This window comes from Coffea arabica, chromosome 2c, assembly GCF_036785885.1.
Source record: "Coffea arabica cultivar ET-39 chromosome 2c, Coffea Arabica ET-39 HiFi, whole genome shotgun sequence".
Classification (NCBI taxonomy): domain Eukaryota; kingdom Viridiplantae; phylum Streptophyta; class Magnoliopsida; order Gentianales; family Rubiaceae; genus Coffea; species Coffea arabica.
In genome coordinates this window covers 63,325,739-63,349,385 of record NC_092312.1, presented here as the reverse complement: position 1 = coordinate 63,349,385, position 23,647 = coordinate 63,325,739, and the positions used below count along the sequence as shown (strand labels likewise).

Sequence of the window (23,647 nt, the reverse complement as noted above, 5' to 3'; positions counted from 1 at the left end):
AAATTACACAAACCAGGTAATAATAATTATAACAAAACAAAAATAATTTTAAACAAAACACTAAGCAAAAATGGCCATTTTTTAATTTTCAATTTTTCTCTTTTCATCATTTTCTTTCTCTCAAAATAACTTAATAAAAATAACTAAAGTGCCCAAAGATTGAATTTAAAGAAATAAACATATTTTGGTGAACAATTTTTCCTTTTTCCTTTTTCCTCTTTTTTTCATTTTTCCAATCCATCTAAAACCTATTTTTTTGAATTTTTCTTCTTTTCCTCTTTTTCTTTAATTTCTTTTTTCTCCTTTTTATGATTTTGCATTTTCATTTTTCTTTCAAGAAAGCAAAAAAAACAAAATGACTAAAATGATTTTTCTTTTCTTTCTAAAAACTCTATAAACTTAAAAACTAAAAAAACTAAAAACTAAAAACTAAAAACTAAAATCTAAAACTTAAAAGTGATTAAAAACCTAAAATGACAAAATAAAAATGAATAGACAAACTAAAAGGGCAAAATGAATAAAACTAAAATAAAATAACAACTAGAAATACAAAACACACAACAATGAACTAAATGCAAGCGATCTAAAATAAAAATCATGAAATAGATGCCACATACAAATTATTCAAAATTTGGTGTCTACAGTTTGCCCCTCTTTGTCTGAGTTTTGAAAAAACTCGAGACAAAGAAGTGGACACCAAATACTTACCTGTGTTATTGGGCTGCGAATTACTCAAATGATGGGGACTGACCCCTGACAGGAAATTTAAACGGGACTGACCCGAACAGAAATTTAAACGGGACTGACCCGAACAGAATTTAAAACGGGACTGACCCGGACAGGAATTAAAACGGGACTGACCCGAACAGAATTTAAAACGGGACTGATCCGAACAGAATTTAAAACGGGACTGACCCGAACAGAATTTAAAACGGGACTGACCCGAACAGAATTTAAACGGGACTGACCCGAACAGGAATGTAAAATTGGGATAGACCCACGGGATAGACTCGAACAGAATATTTAAAATTGGGATAGACCCACGGGATAGACCCGAACAGAAATTTAAAATTGGGATAGACCCACGGGATGTTGTGAAGTTGGCGGCACGAAATCCAGGCCCAACTTGATGTTTGTGAGGTTGGCGGCACGAAATCCAGGCCCAACTTGATGTTTAGAACGTTGGCGGCACAAAATCCAGGCCCAACAGAATTTTTGGAATGTTGGCGGCACGAAATCCAGGCCCAACTTGATTTTTGGAATGTTGGCGGCACAAAATCCAGGCCCAACTTGATGTCTGTGAGGTTGGCGGCACGAAATCCAGGCCCAACTTGATTTTTGTGATGTTGGTGGCACTAAATCCAAGCCCAACGTGACATTTGTGATGTTGGCGGCACCTAGTCCAGGCCCAACGTGATAAAGTGATGTTGGCGGCACGAAAACCAAGCCCAACGTGATAAAGTGATGTTGGCGGCACCAAATCCAGGCCCAACGTGATAGAGTGAAGTTGGTGGCACGAAAACCAAGCCCAACGTGATAGAGTGATGTTGGCGGCACGAAACTCAGGCCCAACGGGATTTGGTGAATGGTCAGTGGGATAAGACCCAGTCCTGCCATCCAATTGATCAAGAAATTGAATTTGATTTGTCAAGAAGCAAGAAATTAAATTTGACTTTCCAAGAGACAAGAATTTGAACTTGATTTTTGATTTTTGACTTTTGAATTTTTCGGATTTTTGAAAATTTTTCAAATTTTCGAATTTTTGATATACGGGAGAATCTTTTCAAAAAATGATTTGCCCAAAATTCAATTATTGTGTCACCGATCCTTCGATCTGCTTTATGATTATTTTTCCCTCAAAACTTTGACTCAGCCCTTTTCCTCAGTTCAAATCATGAATATGCAGTTCTTGGACGACATCTCACAGTTCAAAATTTGCCCCAGTTGCGGTATTTGAAATGAGCATGGACCTGCAAAAGAAGTAAGCAAGTAACGCCACCACCATCCGATCAATTCCTCCTTCAAGAAATGTGTAAACATGAGTGCTTCGATGTTTTCCCCTTGATATTTTGAAAACTCAGCGTTGTTTTTTGTGATCTGATCAAATTCCATTGACTTCCAATGCTAATAAGGCCCTTAGTGTCCAGGGATTTCCGATAAATCAGGGGGGTTGCCATCTAATGAACTCAAAGAGATAAATAAGACCACGAAACTCATGAAAGAATATCTTATTTACACAACAAATGATGAAAATCATTTATTTTTTATTGAAAGAAAATTAATTTTAAAGAAATGAATCTTTAATTCGACAATTTACGCTTGAAAAACCAAAGTATTCCGACTTCAAACAAAATGCCACGCTTGACCCTTTAGACATCATCCGCCCTGAGTTTAATATCGGCAACAGAAAACCACAATGCAAGGAGGAATCTCAAATGAACCGAATCACCAGCTCTCTAATTCAACCTCACTTTTTCTCATGAAACTCTACCTTAGCGCCCCTTTAGGTTTTCACTAAGGCCATTCCCACTTTTTTCATTCTTTTTGCTTACTTTTTCTTTCTTTCTTTTCTCTTCTTCTTCTCTTTTCCTTTTCTTTTCACAGGTCCCCTTTTCGGATTTTCACCTGATGAACAAATCCTGCCAATAGCTTTTACCAACTCAAAAAATGTGTTTTAAGAAATAATGGCATCAGTGCGACAACCCCTTCCCTTACAATATGAGTGAAGGCGTATTGACATCATTTGCCATGTGACTTAGAAAATTTCCTTAAAAAAGGTAATGCCAAGAACGGAAGCCAGGACTTTTTGGCTTTTGTAATGGGGTCTGGTGAGGTGCTAGGAAAGGTTAAGGCTTGAAGGCAGACTTCAAAAAGTAGTTCAAAAGATCTGAGATCGCATTTTCGTGTTAACCCTATTTTAGGGTTAAACCAAAACTTGCCCCAGTCTATTTTCAACTGAGATTCTCTTTCTTTCACTTTCTTTTCTCTTTTTTCTTTCACCCATCTTTCAAAATTTTGAAAATTTGCCCAGTTTATTTTTAACTGAGGCATTCTTTTGTTCATTTCCTTTTCTTTCGACTTTCTTTCAAAAGTTGAATTTACCCCAATGTGGGGTTTTCTCTCTTTTCCTTTCCTTTCAAACTAAATTTGCCCCAGTGTGGGGTTTGCGATTCTCAGAGGTTGTCAAATGAAATGATCTATTCTCCAGGCTCAAAAGGGATAACTAGGGATATAATGTCTTAATGGGAAAAGAAAAGGGCCTGACTCTCATTCCATTCTTCACATTAACTCTAAAAGAAAACTTTCATTTATCAGATGAAAATTTCTTACACATCTCCGAGTTGATTGATTGAGGGAACAAGTGCTCCACCAGGCGATACCCTTTTGATGATAAGAGCACCATACCCATTTGCGGCAAACTCTCCTTTTGGCTTCATTTTGTACTGACGAAACTCACCTTAATGCTTTGTCTTCTCGCCTGAATGATCCTGATTTGTCCCTTTAAGAGTAATCACGGACCAATCCTTTCGATCATATTGACCATGATGGACAGTGTTTAGCTGCTTCTTATTTCTAATCTCGATCCTGATTCTGCTTGAACTTCTTCTTTTTTTTTTTCAGTCAGGCTTCTTTGAAACATTTTCGAATGTCTCTTCCCCTACTCCTTTCATTTGGAAATTCAAATTCACATTCGTGAGATCGCTGCCATCAAATTTCTGAACAGTGATATCCAAAGGGTCAGACGATTTTATTCTGGGCCATCTGAAAAGAATGTGTAAGTCACAATATATAAAACTGTACATTTTATTGAATTTCCAGACAAAACCAAACTTATGAAACGTGTCTTTGGCAGTCACTTGATTGAAAACTATTTACAAAAAACAAAAAAAAAAACATAGTTAAACAAAAGACACATGTATGAACGATTTTCATTGGTTTTAACCAAAACAACTCCCCAAATTTATCGAAATTCCCTTCAAGGGAGAGGAATCTCACTAATTCAGCCCATTCCAGGATTCTCAAATTTCTTCATTGGGGTTGGATGCCTCAAAGGCGTCCTTGTGTTCGGGAAAGGGATTTGTACTTATGCTCTGTCCCTGTTCACCCTTTTTCCTTAGCACTATTTCTCCGAATTCGATCATATCCTGGATTTCATGTTTCAATGCCCGACAATCATTGGTGGAATGCCCGGGAGCTCCAGAATGATAAGCGCAGACCGCTTGAGGGTCATAGTCAGAAGGAAAGCGATTGGAATAGATTTTAGGAGGTATAACACCAATTTTCCCAACAGCTTTTAATTGCTCATATAATTGGTCAACAGGCCGACCTAGATTGGTGAAGGTTCGGTTTGATGTTGAATTTTGGGTGTCACTGATTTGTTGGTAGTAGTAATTTGGGCTAGGGGGTGGAATAGGTCTTGGGTTAAAAGGAGGGCGAGGTCTAGTTTGGAGACTTGGTTGGGGATTTTGAAAGGGTGGTGTGAGTACATTTGGATAATTTGGTCGAGGTCGAGAATGGTTAATAGTAGTATGATGGATAGGACGGAAGTTTGGATAGCATGGATAGGGTGATGAATAAGCAAGGCGGTTTGAAAATCTAGGTCTGGCCGAGGGGCCCTGATTCCCAACAAAAGCAGTTTCCTCTTCTTTTCCCTTAGATTGGGATTTTTTCCCACTGACATTCTGGCCTTGCAGAGCCTCTAGTTGCATCTTCAATGTTGACACATTAATAATTTTTCCGGCCTTCACAAACTCATCAAATTCTTCCAATTTATTGACAATTTCGGCAAAGGAACACCCGGTCATTCGAAAAATTTCCTCAAAGTAAGGCGGGTCATGAGCTTTGATGAACGTGCGAACAATCTCGTTTTCAGTCATAGGAGGCTCCACCTTGGCGGCCAATTTCCTCCATCTCTTCGCGTACGTCTTGTGGTCCTCAGATGGTTTTCTTTTAGTCCCCTCAAGTGTGGCCCTCGTTGGAGCGAGCTCGCAATTGTATTCGTATTGCCTCATAAAAGCAGTTGACAAATCCATCCAAGATCTCATATCCTCAGGCTTCAAATTGGAATACCAATCCAACGCGTCACCTTCTAAGCTTTCAGGAAACAAACGAACTGGTAGATTCTCGTCATCTATTGGCTTACCCAACTTGTTGGCAAACATTCGGAGGTGCGTCTTGGGGTTGCCCGTTCCATCATACTTGCTAAACTTCGGGGTTTTGAAACCCATGGGCAATTGCATATCCGGAAATAGGCACAGCTCGTTGTAGTCCAACCCTCCTTGTTTGTTCAAGCCTTGGCTTTTCCTTATGAAATCCTCAAACCGATCCAATCGCTTTAGCAAATTCTTATCCACTGGTGCGGATGACTCCCCGGCTTCAATTTTCCCTTGAGCAGCGGTATCTAGGGTGAACGGCTCAGCGGTGGGGTAATAATAAGGTCCCCGTGGCTCGAATGCCATGCTCATAGTAATTGGCGGATAATTTTGGGGAATTTGGACATGAGGAGGGTTTGTTTGGATGTGAGGTACATGAGCAGGTTGCGGGCCATGAGTGGAATAAGTAAAGGCTTCCTCAGGTGGGTTTATGACTTGTGAAGTAACAAAGGTTTGAGTATAAGGTAAAAATATGGGTTGAGGTCCAGATTGGCCAGGAGGTAAGGGCTCATGTTGTTCATCGCTAGCACCACTAGCTACCAATTGATCGATTACGCGCCGTTGGGCCATCATTTCAACGCTCAGCTCATTAAATCGGTTTAGAACTTCGCTCAGTTGAGCTCCCATACTTGCCAAGTCAGTCGGTGATGTGGTGGCGGGCCTATCAGACGATTCTGGATGGGTACTCATGTTTACACTATCTCTTGAAGCTCAGCTACGCGATCGGGTGATAATGGGGCTTTTCGGGTAGCTATATACTACCTGAGAATGTAGGAAAACCCTTATTAAATGCCCTTCTTGATTGACTGTTGTCAAAAAGAAAAGAAAAAGGAAACGAAAAGGACAGGAGTTAGTAAAAATTAAAATAATTGGGATGCATGTCCTATGGGGGAACCCTTTTTGTGCCAAGGGTAGGCCTAGCATGAAAATGTAATCCTCCAGAGCAGGCACTATACAATACCTGATGGATCCAATCAGCTTATGGAGTGAAAAATAATTTTGAAAGAATTTGGTCAATTAGGGTGACGAGAGATATTTATCAAAATGAGGTCAACGTCCGAATGGATGGATCACTTTTGATCGGTACAAAAATTTGCAAAAACGCACGGGTTTGACCTTGACGAACTTCCTATCGAAAAGATTGGAATTCGTTGATAAAATTTCTCAGCGAATTACGGGTCAAAACCCTAATTGATCAAGTGGTTAGATGCAATGGACGGTTTTCTTCAAAATTGACTAGATTTTCCAATTTGGAATTTGACAATGAAACCCTAATAGGGCAAATGGGTTGAATGAAATTTAAAATCGACCGAATTACCCTAAAAAGGGGAACAAGTCAAATGAATTGAATGAAATTTATCCAAAATTAATCAGATCACCCTAAAAAGGGTAAATTGATCAAATAGATTGAACGACACTTGTTTTATTCAAAATCGGCTCGGTTGCCCTGAAAATGGGTAAATTGGTCAAATGAATGAAATTGAATTAGGGATTTATTCAAAAATCGGCCGAATGACCCTAAAAAGGGTAAATTGGTCAAATGAATTGACGATTTATTGAAAATCGACCAGGTAACCCTAAAAGGGTAAACTGGTCAAACGAATTGACGATTTATTGAAAATCGACCGGATGACCCTAAAAAGGGTAAATTGACCAAATAAATGGACGATTTATTCAAAATCGACCGGATGACCCTAAAAAGGGTAAATTGGTCAAATGACCCTAAAAAGGGTAAATTGGTCAAATGAATGGTTTATTCAAAATTGATTATGAATTGGCAAAATGGATCGATTGAATCATCCGGCCATTAGTGATTTCAGAAAATTAGTTTATGAACCTTCTAAAATCAAGATTTGGCCTCCATATTTATCATCTCAACCATGAGGAATCACTTGTGAATTTTCTTCGAATTAATGTCCTTCACGCAAGGGATTTTTACCAATTTTTGATAAAATGGCCAAAAAGTGATTATTAGATGCTCATATTCCAAAGATCACTCTATGAAAATAATCGGATCCTACCTTACCTTGTGCACTACCCCTTTGGATGGTACAAAATGTAAACGTGCAAGTCTCACTGGATTAAGTATCCGAGACACGAGGTGGCTTATTCCTAAACACGGGATTCCCTATGTGGCATTCCCTTTCTATGGTTTATGCATGATGCCAGTTTATTAAAGCTATGTAAATATGCAATTTAAATTAAACGTGAACTAAGGAACCCTTTATCTGCCAGGGTAAGCCTAAAGTGACATGGCATTATTAATTTATGAACAAAGAATATCACAATTTTCAAGCATGCAATAACCTATCTACAAGGGTAGGTCCTAAAAGAGGATCGTGCCAGACCTCTTATTTCCTAACGTTTGTGAATGCAAAAGACAAAAGACAAGGAAACGTGAGTTCAACACATAACACATAACACATTTGGACAATTAGATAATATAAAAAGCAACAGAGACAGATAAGGAAAAAGGGGTGGGACCCCTCCCCTCGTGAATAGTGTTTCCTAATTTAGGGTAAGGCCGATTCTACCCTAGGCAATGCTAATATGGATGCATGAGGCTGGGGTTCGCTAATGCATCTAGACTTGATGAGCTCAGGTCCCCGAGCCTTCAGACTTAGAAACCAAGGGTCATCAATCCCAAGGTTCTTTGTCGGTGGCTCGAGCGATTCCCCAAACACCGCTACGCACACATCGTGTCACGGCTACGTGTTTGAGTGAATCTATCAAAACCTCAATCTTCGACCAAAAGCTAAAGGCTATCAACCAATAGCTTTAAGTGGAAGATTGAGTGACCCATTGGAACATGCTACACACACATCGTGTCGTGATCACATGTCCAAGTGAGTCACCTAATCCTAATAGGGTGGAGTGGCGTGGCAAGCCACTAAAAGAAAAATAAAGGGATAAAAGAAGTAAAGCGTATGCTCGTATGTTAGTGCTCGTTCGGAGGGGAAGGGTCAAGAACCAACGCGAGGCTCTAGGGTGACCCATACCTCCCAAAATGCAATGCAAGCGCGAGATAACAAGTAAACATTCATTCAAACATACATTCGTGAGTCGAGGGATTGGTTTGATTACGTACATAAGACAAAAGGTCCTAAAAATGAAAAATGCAATCCTAATATCCACATGCAATGCATAAAAAGGGTAGAAAAAGGAAACGAATGGCTAAGTCAAATGCTTGGACCCACTTAGGAAGTCCCCAGTGGAGTCGCCAACTGTCGCGCCCCACTTTTCGAATGAATTGTGTGGTGTGTGAAGTGTGGTGTGAACGTGTGCAAAATGAAAAGTAAATAGGCCATGGGACTTTGGAAAGCGACGATTTGGCCAAATGAAAATTTAAAAAGGGTTTTTTAAATATGAAAACGGAGTCGCCACTTGGTATAGATTTGGGGTGTACCAAGTCACCCAAAAAGTGTTTTTAAAGACAAAGTAGTAAAACCCTTTTTAAAACGACTCCTAGTCCACGTAAGCCAAAGAAAAAGGTTCGGGGGTCACGTTTGACAAAGGGGAAGGCAAGGATAAAAATCCAAGGCACCCCTTTGACCTAGCCAAGGCTAGTTGCGCGACTTAACCTTACCTTTCCTAATTTTCTACCCAATATATGTTCGCACGTTGGATATGACTATATGAATGCAAAACGGAAAGAAAAATGCAATCCTAAATTCTACGATGTCTCTCGTGAGGCTTTTGGTCCCAAACCACATGAATTGTGGCGGCCAACAAAGGAAAACCCCATAGAGGTCGATTAATGCAAATGAGACCCAAATGTGCAAGTGTGGAAGTGTATGAAAAGGTGCACGTGTGCAATTGTATGAAAATTCCAAGTGTTTGTGTGCAAGTGTATGAAATATAGTGATAAGTACATATAGGTGTAATTAAATGCAATTTTGTGAAGTAGAAATCAAAATGAACAATAAGGAAAGGAAAATGTGAATTGAAAAGAATGAGTGAGTGATAAATGAGAATGAATGAACCTAAGGGAATGCATCAGGTCGGGTATGGGAGTGACTCCTAACTTGTCGACTTCGATTTTTCCTTTGATTAGAAGGCAAAACTAGCGTGCTAAGGCTATCGAGTAGCCACACTCGCTCGTTTCCCTTATCAGAAGGGGACCCTCAAGCAAATGGACCCTACAACTATCATGATATGCAAAAATCCTAAAATGAAGGGAAAGGGGGTTCGAGGAGCATGCCAAGTGATAAAACTAAGAAAAATGCATGATATGTGGTGAAAAAGCAAATGATATGCTAATGAGGGGAAATCCCTAAGGGTCTAGCGTTGGACTAGCCCATTCTATGAATTCCGACCAGCGTTGGACTAGCGGAAACGTACATTCATCCATTCCATTCATTCATGGCCATGAAAGCAAGTAGACATGCCAAAATACTCGTAAACACATAGCACATAGCATTTAGCATGCTCGACTAGATGCAAGAGCCTAGTAAAGCAATTAAACATGTAGCAACAAAAACAAGCAAGCAAGGGGAAGGGAAATGGACCAGATGCTCTCCGAGCCCTATCTATTACAAGCCAAGAGGTGTACACATACCCCATAAAAGCATAAAGGGGAAGGGGAAATGGACCAGATGCTCTCCGAGCCCTATCTATTACAAGCCAAGAGGTGTACACATACCCCATAAAAACTTAAATAAAAGTAAAAGTAAGTAAACGCATGCAAGGAGGTAAGGAAAGCGAAGTAGACAGGCATATTCACATAACACGTAGGAGCACATAGGGTCAAATGAAGTGCAAGTGAGGGATAGAGTGTACCTCCCTTGAAAGTGGGGCCCAATGAAGTGAAATCACTTATTTATCCTCCAAAATAAAAGAAATGGTCAAGGTACCAATTTATTTAAAAAAATGAAAGAAAATGTGCAAAACCAAGCTCACTTGGTCATGAAGTTCACAAATTCATGCATGAAGTACTACCTAAGCAAAATGAAAGCAAACGAGCAATCGAATTGCAAAGTTGAGGCTCCAAGGACTCAATTGCGAACACTAACCAAGCATTCAAGCCTAATCAAACCCTTTTAGGAGCTTCAAGGGTCTAGGGACAAAGAAAAGGGCAAGTAATGGTTCAAATGCAAGTATCTTAGGACCTAATTGCAAGAACATGGAATGTAATTGGGCCATCATGCATTGCTGCAAAAATACAAGGGATCCAATTGATTAAATTTCCAAAGTTTTTGGGCCTTAGTGGCTTAAGGGGAGACTTGGGGCTCAAAGTGCAAGTTTTGGGAACTTTTTCATGCAACCCATGCAAGCTACGTGAGAAACATGCTGCAGCAAAATTTTACAAATTGATGAAGCTATATGCGGAACTTTGCTACATAATCTTTAAACACATGGTTCAGCAATTTCAGCACAGCAGATTCATACACACAGCTTTGCAATTACTCCAATTAAGAAAATGCAAATAATTGGCAGAAATTCATGCACTACTGCAATATTTCCTTTTACTACAAAAATTGCAGCTTCAAAACGCTGTCTTAAGCACCAGCAAAACAGCAAGACAACCTTCGGATTCTTCTAACATGGACCACCAAGAATTAGCATCAAACGGATAAGATGAATTACTTCACATCAGCCAACAAAATTGCCAAGACAGGGGCGTGCGAAACCAGAACCTCAATCATCCCAAAAAAAAATCAGTTCTGTCTAACCGCTGCAACAACCAGAAGCTACGAGCTTGTTGCTCGTTGCAGCAGATTTCCGTGCACACATCCCAGCCGAACACAGCTTGAAACCCAACAAAAAGCTCACCAAATGTGCTTCCCGCATCACCAAGAAAACCAGAATAAAAAACATGCAAAGTTGGAAAATTTCTGCGGCTTCACAATTCAACCAAAACAGATTCATGCGAAGTAATGAAATGAATGCTTAGTGATTTGTCTACTCAAACTTCCCAATGTCACGACCTCCAACCCGGGTTATTAACACTCCAAACAATCATCTGTTCCCCCAATCAGGCATACAACTAATCACAACCACCAAAATCAGTGCAACAGAAAGATGAACGTGGGTATTAAATGTTGGCAACAGCAAAAGCAACCTAAAACCCGCATCTAACTAGCTTAAATCCCTACACTATTATGTAAAATGAACAAAAGGAGAGACTACAGTTACCTGAGGAAGATTTCATGGCCAGTTGAACGTGAAATGTTGTCGAGGGGATGCACACTGATTGCAGAAACGGGATTAATAATGCCGCCGCAGAACTTCGGCACAGATGGAGTCATCACTTTGGCTCCAGATTTGGCTATCTTTCTGTGGTTTCCCCTTCAAGATTTCTGAATGGAAAACACTCCCATTACGCTGTAGATGTTCCAGATTGTCTAAATCTACAATAAGGGGCCAAATCCATAGAGAAAATTGCCTCCAAAGATAACAGAAAGTCAGCGTGGATAGCAGATTTTCTGGAAAATTTCCTCTTCTGGCCGCCGCTCTTTTCCCTCACCTTTCTCAGTTTTTCTTTCCTAACTCTCTCGGCTCTCTTCCCAGTTCTCTTTTTGTTTCTTGCTCAAAACCCAGCCGCCCCTCTCTTGCTCTCTTTTCTCTCTTCGAAACCTATCTCCCAAATCCTCCCCCTGGCTGCGGTTACTGCCCAAATGCCGAACACCTTCACCGACACCGTTAACTCTCAAAACTCTCCTGGTTTTTCTTTTGCTTTTTCCCTTTTCTCTTTCTAGATTTCTGGCTGTCAATCTCTAGCTCAGCTCTCCTTTCGTTTCTTGCCCAAACCCTTGCTCAGTTTTCTGTTTGCCTGTCGATGCCCCCCCCAAAAAACTCCCTCTTGCGGCTGATGTTTTCTTTTTTTTATATGAAACTCCAAGGCCCTTAAACCCTCCACTGAATGGTCAGGATGAAGGCCAGCCTCTGCCTTCATCCTGCCCTTCAATGGCACGTACGAAGTTAGCCCTTTGCAAGCTGCCAAAAATGCAGCTTGCAGGCCACGATCCCTTTTTTTTTTTTTTTTTTTTCAAGAAAACTAATACAACTTGATAATTACAGAAATGATAAAATAAATAATAACAAAATTACACAAACCAGGTAATAATAATTATAACAAAACAAAAATAATTTTAAACAAAACACTAAGCAAAAATGGCCATTTTTTAATTTTCAATTTTTCTCTTTTCATCATTTTCTTTCTCTCAAAATAACTTAATAAAAATAACTAAAGTGCCCAAAGATTGAATTTAAAGAAATAAACATATTTTGGTGAACAATTTTTCCTTTTTCCTTTTTCCTCTTTTTTTCATTTTTCCAATCCATCTAAAACCTATTTTTTTGAATTTTTCTTCTTTTCCTCTTTTTCTTTAATTTCTTTTTTCTCCTTTTTATGATTTTGCATTTTCATTTTTCTTTCAAGAAAGCAAAAAAAACAAAATGACTAAAATGATTTTTCTTTTCTTTCTAAAAACTCTATAAACTTAAAAACTAAAAAAACTAAAAACTAAAAACTAAAAACTAAAATCTAAAACTTAAAAGTGATTAAAAACCTAAAATGACAAAATAAAAATGAATAGACAAACTAAAAGGGCAAAATGAATAAAACTAAAATAAAATAACAACTAGAAATACAAAACACACAACAATGAACTAAATGCAAGCGATCTAAAATAAAAATCATGAAATAGATGCCACATACAAATTATTCAAAATTTGGTGTCTACACCACTTATGGCATAAACAATACAAATAAATGGATTTACCTCTTGTTATTATTCTTGTTTAACTAGAGATTCATTTCCAATATTACCAAACTTCATTCTCATGATAAAAAATGGCTTAGAGTAGTCCAGTTTTTCTAATTTTCATGGTGAAATACTACTACTACTCTGTTTTTTTTTCACGAAATGCTAAGTAATCTACTTAAGTGTATCTCTATTTTCATAAACGTACAACTTAAGCTCTACTCATGTGTCTTCATTGTTATTACCAATTCTCATTAAACAATAACAACTATAAACATGTTATTGGTGATCAAGCAATAACAAGTAATTACTACATGCACAAATAGACAAGTTAATACAAGATATAACAAGTGTAAATCACATTCAATTTATCTTATTTAGCCATAAGTTTTATCTATTCCCTAGATTAAGAAGTTTAGCTACTCATGAATGATTTAACAATCAAACTCACAAGTTTATTAATACAAAATATCATAAAGTACAAGTACAAGAAAAATAAAAGAAAGCTTAGCCAATTGATGGTGAAGCCTTCCAATTTCTGCTATGTTCTTATACAAGATGATTAAAAGTAAAAACACCAAAGGCTTCTCATAAGACTACTAGCTAGAGAGAAACTAGTTACAAGAAGGAAAACTAGCTACGTAAGGTGATGACTGGCTTCTCCCTTGTGTTTATGCATAAAAGGTGGTAGAAAGGCACTTTTTTTTTTTCTTCTTCATGATTTCAACCATTCAGATTTTGTAAAGGAAGACAAAAAAAATATGTTGTTTTGACTAGTCAATAACTCATTTGGACTTCTCTTTTGTTGCAGAAGCATGTGCCATCGAATTTTCTCCCCCAAGATAGCTGAAAAATTGTGTGAAAAGTGAGAAAAAATGGTTGTGCCACTTGCTGAAGAAAGAGGCAGATCCGAGGGGTGAAGATCGATCCGAGGACTTTCTCTGATGGATCCAAGCTCGGATCGTATGACCTCGGATACACTGCTTCAGAAGTACAGACGAGCCCTCGGATCATCCTTTATTCACACGGATCCGACCTCGGATCTGTGCTAATGAATTTCCAGTTTTTTTTTTTACTTCTTCTCTTTTCTCTTCATGTTTGCTCCTAGTTTCTCTTATACTTTATCCTCAGGACAATTCTTACAATTCCTTCATCTCGTGCATGAATTTCATATATCAATATCCTTCATAATTTCATAAAATTAACACATTAATCCACTTACTTATCAAATTTTGAACACTTAAACAATTTTAATCAATTATCACCAAAAGAGTTCAAATATGACTTTAATCTTCTCAAAACATACCAAAAATTCATGCCAAACTTGTCCAAAATATATGTTAACTATTCACTTATCAACAATTAATGTCGACCCATTGATTGCAAAACTACCTTTCTACAAAAAAAGGAAAAAATTCTCTCACCAGTTGCACTTGCAACAAATAATATAACAACTAAGTTTTAAAGAGATAGACAAATAAATATACAATAATTATTTTAATTTATTTTGAAATATTTTACAGCTCTTAAAGTTTTTTATAATAATTTTTCTAAATTTTTTAAGAGCTACCAGCCATTTGAGGTTTTTGATTAAAAATCAATCTATAACTTTATAGGGAAAAAAAATTTGTAAATGAAAGAGGTAAATGTTATACAAATTTATCGTAAGTGTGACAGCCCCACCTTCCCTTAGGGTGTATCCTAAGGGTTAGCGGATTGCCTGTCTAACTCTCGCCAAAACTCATCAATCCAAAATTCTCAGTAGGCACACAAAAACGAACAACATAATTTCAAAATATCACAACCTAATACTATATATAATGGAGTCATTAACGATTCAAATTTAAAGTACAAGTCAAAGTATTCAATCTTACACAAATACATATGAGATTTACTAATACAGAGGAATTTAAACAAAACACTTAAGATCTAAAACTAGCTCAACTCTTTCCAAAATCACCATCCCAAATCTTCGCCCCTAAAAGGAAAACAAGGATAACGGAATGAGTTTTCACTCAATAAGGTACCACAGGGTCATGCAGTCAGATATAAACGAGAAAACAAAATCAAATAGATCAGTCATTAAGTTATCAAACATGAATATCAATTAAAGAGACAAACAAACACCACAAGTAATACAGAATGATTCAGATAAAAGGATACAATTAGTTCTCGAGAGCTATATTCCCAGTTGCAATAGTTTGACTTAAAGCCGTTAACACTTCGTCAACGTTTAAAGAAGTAGAACATTGTCCATAGATCACCACTTTATACCAATTCCCATTCACCATTCATTTCTCTTACCGGGCCCAAACACTGAACAGTGAAGGTAATACTTGAGTATACCAAATTTCAGAATGAAATCAGAGGTCAGTGAATCAGTAACAGTTTTTTCATGGCCGGTTAATCTACCTTGACCAAGCCCTTGGCGGCGCGAATCAATTAACTAGCTAATGAGATTTGGGCCCAGGTTCACAATGTTGTCATTGGATAGTATGTTCCAAACGACATTCAATTCAAGCACACGTAATAGATTCCAAGTGAACAATAGAACAATCAACCATCAAGTGAGGTCGAGTGTGATAAAGTACACACCCGTCCAACCAATAGTAAATCAAAGTCACAATCAAATAATCATAACTTTTAGTCACATAGTAGTTCACTTAAGCAACAAGTCATGCAAGTGGTACACTCACTAGTTCAAAGCAGAGCAATGTTAAACGTTCGTCTCGGGGTTATACTTGTATTCACCGACAAACCCTAAGATCAACCAAGATAAATATATTATGGTCTAACCTCTAAAACTTAGGTGAACCAAGGAAAAATCCAAGTACATACTAGGGCAATGATTCAAGTATGATTTTAGAGTGAAAGGAAAGCATTTGGACCCAAGAAATATGAACAACCAAAGAGTTCAACGTTTCATTTCATTGCTGAAAATTTCCAGTAGCAAACAGTGAAGAAACCAAGGTGGTTCACCTTTTTAAACTATTAGATTCACTCCAATTCAACACACCATTGTAGTTCAAGGTTTTAACAAGTAATATGAGCAAGATTTGGCCAAAACTCATCATGAAAAGGTTGAAAAACAAGGTGAAACGCATCACTGTCAATTCGGCCAACAAGCAAAATCGCAACCAGAAAAATTAGAGAAAACCAACAATGAAAACCCTTCATTTAATCTAAAATTCAACACACAAGTAAAGCTTAAGGGTTTACCAAGTATCTTAGGCAAATTTACCACAAAATTACCCCACAATTAAAGGAAACCAATCTGATTCCCATTCGCCAGCGTCTCCCCTAATTTTTCTTAAATTTCTCCTTCAAATTTAAAGTTTAATTTCATGGCACATCAACTTTAATCAAGACCATAAGTTATAAGATATAAGGGGTACTTGTTCTAGGCCATAAAACCAACCAAATTGGACATATACCTAGCTAACATACAATCATACCAAAGCTGAAAAATTGAACCTGAAGGTGAAATTTACAAATAAAAGCTAGAAATTCCTATAGTGAAGCCAAAAGTGCATACAAAAGCTGAAAAATCTTCATGTCAAGACTAAAAGGACATAGTAAAGCTATAATTAGCATTTCAAGGCTAGAATTTCTCAATCAAAACTGAAAATTTCGAACTACTACACAAAACTAGAAAATTTTCCATGAAACTTACCATTATCAAGTCATAAATCCATTCAAGTGCAAGATAAAAGAGAAAAGATAGTTTCTTGACATAAATACCTTCAAATCCTAAGGAGAAATGCAATCATAAGCTTTTTTTTCCCCCAAATTATTCCACACAAGTTTTCCCTCCTTCCTTGATACAACTTCCTATGGATTGGATTAGGGTTTTATGATAGATTTCTCAAGGAATCAAGCAAGAGATCAAGTTAGAAATTAGAATTTTTTTCTCTCTTTCCTCCCTAAGGTTCAGCCAAGAAGAAGAAGAAATGGATAGATTTTTGTTCAAATTTTTTAAGATAATGACCAAGAATAGTCTTGGTCAAAATCAAGATTCCATGGTTTTGTAACAAATGGTAATTCACGAGCTAATCCTAATATAATTGTTTTCCAAGTACTAAAATATCTAGTCAACCTCTAATTATCTCTTAACATCTTATAAAACAATATCTCTTTACACCAAACTCCTCATAATCTTTCAAATTTATAGCATACACTTCACTAGTAGGTCCCACTTTCATAATGTACTACGAACTTAACATATACTAACTTACAGAAGAATAACAATAAAAATCTTGACTCACTTGTAAAAGTATCTAAGAAATTAAGGCAAATAAAGTAAAGTAACAGAAAACGTATTCAAAAATATAAGATAAAATTAAAATAATTTTTGGATCTTCACACTCTTTCCCCCTTAAAAGAATTTTGTTCTTGAAATTCTCACCTTGATTAATAAATAATTTAGGACATTTTTTTTGCATTTCTTCCTACACTTCATAGGTTGCCTCTTCTACACCATGATTTTCCCTTGGGATTTTCATTAAGGGAATTTGTTTATTTCTTAGTTCTTTAACTTTTCAGTCGAGTAGCTGCACAGGTTTCTTCTCATAGGTTAGAGACTCATCTATTTCAATTTCTTCTGACTGTAGCACGTGAGTCAGATGAGGATGGCATTTTTTAAGTATCTAGACATGAAAAATATCGTGAATCTTGGATAAATTTGGTGGTAGTTCGAGTAGGTATACCAGTTTTTCTACTCGTTGAAGAATATTAAATGGTTCTACATATCTTGGTTGAAATTTCTTTCCTTTACCTATTGTGACACTTCGTAACGAAGAAAGCTTAAGAAACACAAGATCTCCAATTTCAAATTTCAAATTCTTCTTTCGATTGTCTGCGTAGCTCTTTTATCGACTTTGAACTGTTTGGAGTTTCTGATGTAATATCTTGACTCTTTCATATGCATCCTTTATCAATGACACTGTTGTTGGATTTAAAATCTTCCTTTCCCCTATTTCATCTCAGTAAACTGGTGATCGGCACTTTCTTCCATAGACGGTTTCGTATGGTGCCATTTGAATAGACGAATGCTAACTGTTATTATAAGCGAACTCCACCAACGTCATGTGCTGGCCCCAATTACCTCCAAAATTCATAATACATGTCCTTAATATATTCTTAAGGATTTGAATGGTTCTTTCTGATTGTCTATCTGTCTAAGGGTGGTATGTTATACTAAAGTTCAGTTTGGTCTTTAAGGTTTCTTGCAATATTTGCCAAAATCGAAACACAAATCAGGGATCTCTATTTGAAATTATATTTATTGGTATCCCATGCAACCTCACAATCTCATCTATACACAGTTGAGCTAATTTTTCCATGGAATACTTCATATTCACTGGCAAGAAATAGGTCGATTTGGTTAACTGAATAACGATTACCTAAATGGCATCATGGTCTCTTTGCGCTCGTGGAAAAGTTGAGATAAAATCCATCATAATGCGCTCCCATTTTCATTCAGGTATCTCAAGGGGTTGTAACAAGTTTGAGGGTTTTTTATGTTCGGTTTTGACTTGTTGACAAGTGAGACAAGTCTGAACGTACTGAGTAATCTTCTTCTTCATGTTATCCCATCAATATAATTTTTTTAAATCCTGATACATCTTACTACTACCCGGATGCGCCGTATATTTAGACCAGTGAACTTCCTCCAAAATTTTATTTTTCAATGTTTCATCTTTCGGTATAACCACTCGGTTTCAATATCTCAACATGCTCTCGGAACTCAAATTGAAATCGGGTAATTTTTCTTTTAACACCTTTTTCATCCACTTTTGTACTGCAAAATCTTTCTTCTGAATCTCTTTGATTCGATCTAGTAGGGTGGATCTCACCGTTATATTTTTTAAAATCACCTTCTGGTGTTCAAGGCGAGAATTCCACTCACTAATCTTTTCTAACATTTTTCATTTCTTAATCATTAATTTGGCCACTTGAATTTTTCGATTTAGAGCATCCACTACAACATTAGCCTTCCCAGAATAGTAGTTAATCGTACATTCATAATTTTCTAAAAATTCCATCCATCGATACTATCTCAAGTTTAGCTCCTTTTGAGAAAATAAATATTTAAACTCTTATGATCCGTATAGATCTCAAACGTTACCCCATATAAATAATGCCTCCATTTTTTCAAAACAAAAACAACAGTTGCTAGTTCCAAGTTATGGGTCGAATAATTTCACTCGTGAGATTTCAATTTCTTAGAGGCAAAAGCAATCACATTTCCATTTTTCATTAATACACACTCTAATCCTTCTTTCGAGATATTAGTATATACAGTAAAACTATCATTTCCATTAGTCAAAACTAAAGCTGGCGCCATGACCAACCTTCTTTTCAATTCTCGAAAACTAGTTTCACATCTGATATTCCAAACAAAGTTGCCATGCTTCTTTGTCAGATCAGTTAAAGGTCCTATAAGTTTCAAGAAGTTTTTGATAAACCGCCGATAATACCCGACTAAACCTAAAAAATTTTGAATCTCAATAGGATTTTTTGGTCGTTTCCATTCAGCGACAGTTTCTACTTTTGCCGGATCAATAGTGATATCATCTTTCGAAATTATATGCCCTAGAAAATACATTTTTTTTAACCAAAATTTACATTTATTTAATTTAGCGTATAACTGGTATCCTCTCAAAATCTGTAAGATAATCATTAAATGTTGTTCATGCTCCTCTTGGGTTTTAAAATAAACAAGAATATTATCAATAAACACGACTACAAACTGATCCAGGTAGGGTTTAAAAATTCGATGCATCAAGTTCATAAATGCTGTAGGGGGCATTGGTTAATTCAAAAGACATTACTGTAAACTCAAAATGTCCATATTTGAAATTAAAAGCAGTCTTTAGTATGTCCTCCTTCCTAATTCACAATTGATTATACTCCTGCCGAAGGTCTAACTTAGAAAACACTACAGGTTCTTGCAATTGGTCAAACAATTCATTAATATATGGTAGAGGGTATTTATTAATTGTGACATTATTCAAATCCTTGTAGTCTAGCTATAACCTTAAACTTTCATCTTTCTTTTTAATAAAAAGTACCGGAGCTCCCCACGGAGATCCATTTTTTGAATAAATTTTCGCTTTAACAAATCTTGCAACTGCAATTTTAATTCATTAAACTCAGTTTGTGTCATCCGATATGGAGTTTTGGAGATAAGTACTGTCATCGGTATCAAATCGATCTTAAATTCTATCTCTCTCTCTAGAGACAACGACGCTAGTTCATCAGGAAAAACATCCAGATTCTCTTTTACTACTGATACGTCTTCTATTTTTACCTTATCTGTCAGAGTATTTATTAGAAAAGTTAAAAAATCCTGTGTTCCTTTACTTGATAATTTTCTAACTCGAATTCTCGAAATAAGTGCAGACAAGACTAATCGACCCCTCATATCTAATCTTAAGGTTACCTTCCTCGGTATGAGAAATTCGACTACTTTTCTCTTGTAATCTAACTGAACATCATATTAGGCTAACCAATCCATGCCTAAAATGACATCATATCTCTTAATGGCAAACTTTATCAGATTCTCCAATAGTTTTCGCTTTCCAATCCAAATTTCACAGCTCTTACAAACTGTACTAGTGATCAAACATTGGTCACTTGTAGGCGTTCTAACTTCCAAATCATATAGCAGTTTAGCAGGTTTCACATCAATTTTGCATATAAAATTAGGGTTGACAAAGGAATGGATAGCACCAGATTCTATTAAAATCTCAACTAAACAATAGAACATAGGGATCTATCTTCAGATGAATCAGAGACCTGATATTGCTCTATTGCATATACCCAAGTCAGCACTTTTGATTTATTTCCTTCCACCTTTGTCTGTCCGGAGTTTATCTTATTTGACTGCTGAGTCCCACTCCCTTCTCGAGACGGAACTGGACAGTTGGCGATCTGATACTAGGCGCTTCTACAGCGCTAACATTTTCTTTTCTTCCTCCAACAATTTTTCTTAGTATGGTTTACCTTTCCACAGTATCCACAAGAGACACGGAAAGCTGATACAAAGTCTCCTTGTGAGGCACCTCTTTATTGTTCTCTCCAACAATGGACTCCTCTTGACGGGGCTCCTCTTGACATCCTCGAAAGTTTTATTCCACATGTCTCTCTTCCAAATTTTTGAGGTACATTCCTATCGACTTGTCCAAAATTACTACTAGACACACCTCGTTTCTTTGCCTAAAAAACTCCAACTTGAAGTCCTGCACTTTCAAACCGTTGGATTTTTTCGACAGCATCATCAATCGTATTAATTTGGACTACTGCTAAATCCATCTGAATTTTGACATTTGACCTCTGTACAAAGCGCATTATTTGCTTTTACTCTGTTACTACCAATTCATGAGCAAACTTAGATAATCTGATAAATTGAGTTTCATATTCGGCAACGCTTTGGATGCCCTGACAAAATCTAATAAATTCATCTTCTCTTATCTCCTGAATCAGGGGTGAAAATATTTCGTATTAAACTGCCTCATGAAATTTACCCAAATCCTTGGGATTTGTTCTCTTTTCCATTTCATTCGTATCACGTTCCACCAAGAATGGGTTGCTCCCTTTAACTAAAAAATAGTAAAAGTCACTTGCCTTTCCTCATTATGATGCAACACTGTAAAATTATCAATTATTTTCTCTAACCATCTCTCAACTACATTAGGGTCAGGTTCTCAAGAAATTTTGGTGGAGAGAATTTTTAGAATCGTTCGATAGCTCTATCTTCCCCTTCCATAAGGTTTCTAGGGTTTTCAGTTTGGTTAACAAGATTTTGATCCTGACGGTCCACTATCTGTGCTAATAGATTAGTCATATGTTGTATGGCTGTAGCTACCTATTCGTTGGGATTGGCCCTTGGTTCGTGATTCTGTTCGACTATCGATTCATGATCACCCCCTTAATTCAGGGGTTGCTTGGATCCAAGCCCACGGTCTCGCCCACGACATCTATCCTCCATTTATTTTTAATAAATTTAAGGTCGAAATACATATACAAAAATTATAGATGCATAGATGCATAAGCGAGACATAAGGATATAAACAAGTCAAAAAATCAAGTACATCTAAACACAATCCTTTCATACAAATCACACAATAAAAGTGGGTTACAACCAAAAGCAATCTCATGTAAAAAAGTAGTAGGATCATAATAAAAGTACAGTGAATAAAACTATACCAAAAGTATAGAAAACATTAAACGAGGGCCTTTCCTAACTACCTCTCACACAGGGTCAAAATATAACTCACAGGAGTTCTAACTTAGTTCCCAATAGAGCTAGCATATGTTTCATTTCTAGGGACTTCATTACTATGATCTACATCAGCCAATTTACATCCACCACCTCTCCAAGTAAAGCCCTACATTCCTACAAAATACCCTCAGTTCGGTCTCCTACTTCCCTTAGTACCCTAGTAAGGTTTACATTAACCACTTGCACTTGCTAGTGCATAGCATCCGTCCGCTCTTGTTTCTAACCAATAGCCTCCTAAAGTTCTCGGATCCTATCCCTTTGTATCACCATAATCCCTCTCATCCTTTTCATCTTGGTTTGGTCCCTAGAACTGGCATGTCTAAGTTTCCTCCTCTCGTCTAGTACTGCCAAGATCACATGATCAGAGTAGGAGTAGTTCTGACAATGGTTACATTTTCTAGTCCGGCATGCGGGACTCCAACATCGAATCGGTCCCCCTGACCTCTCTTCATAATCAATAACCTGAACGCATCTTCGAAGCAGCTCACTTTCCCCATTTCTACCATTTCTTTCATGACCTACAAGGATAAATACAATTTACATTTAGGTAAGTTTAATCATACTTAATGACATTCTAACATGACACACTTAGGTAAATACAATTTACCTACAAGGATAAATACAATTTACACTTAGGTAAGTTTAATCCTACTTAATGACATTCTAACATGACACACTACACTTTCTTAAGATCAAAACTTCTCTTTTGCTCAGGTCATTTCTAACCTAAATTCTGATACCACCTGTGATAGTCCCCCCTTCCCTTAGGGCGTAACGGTTAGCTGACTGCCTACCCAACTCTCGTCAGGATTCACTAATCCAAAATTCTCAGAAGGCACAAAAACGAACAACATAATTTCAAAACACCACAATCCAATGCTATATACAATGGAGTCATTAACGATTCAAGTTTAGAATACAAGTCAAAGTATTCAATTTTACACAAATACATATGAGATTTACTAATACAGAGGAGATTAAACAAAACGCCTAAATTTTAAAATTAGCTCAACTTTTCTCAAAATCACTAGCCCAAGTCTTCACTCCTGAAAGGAAAGCAAGGATAACAGAATGAATTTTTTCTCAATGAGGTAGCACAGGGTCATGCAATCAGAAATAAACGAGAAAACAAAATCAAATAGATCAGTCATTAAGTTATTGAACATGAATATCAATTAAAGAAACAAACAAACACCACAACTAACATAGAGTGATTCAGATAAAATGTTACAGTTAGCTCTCAAGATCTACATTCCCAGTCACAGTAGTTTGATCCAAACCTGTTGACACTCCGCCAATGTTTAGAGAAGTAGAAATATTGTCCGTAGATCACTACTTTACACCAATTTTCGTCCACAATTCATTCCCCTTACAGGACCAAAATGTGAGAACCCTCAGTTAAAAATATAAATTCTCCTAAATCACTTGCATTGCCCTAAGACTAAATAAATTGTAACATTTCCTTGCCTTACATTGCATTGCTTTTCTACATGAATTGTAAT

At 36.9% G+C, this 23,647-nt stretch overlaps 1 protein-coding gene across 2 annotated transcripts; it reads right to left on the bottom strand.

The window, feature by feature from the left end:
- Positions 1-3,599: 3,599 nt before the first annotated feature.
- Positions 3,600-12,653, bottom strand: LOC113725855 (uncharacterized). Of its 2 annotated transcripts, none has more exons than XM_072076082.1 (2): positions 11,289-12,653; positions 3,600-5,915 (listed from the first exon to the last, which is right to left on the bottom strand). In XM_072076082.1, exon 2 carries the CDS (start codon positions 5,841-5,843, stop codon positions 4,020-4,022), a length of 1,824 nt encoding a protein of 607 aa, XP_071932183.1. In that variant the 5' UTR covers positions 5,844-5,915; positions 11,289-12,653; the 3' UTR covers positions 3,600-4,019. The 2 variants fall into 2 exon arrangements, with proteins under 2 accessions (XP_071932183.1, XP_071932182.1); XM_072076081.1 differs by having other exon boundaries at positions 9,933-12,631.
- Between the last annotated feature and the right edge of the window lie 10,994 nt (positions 12,654-23,647).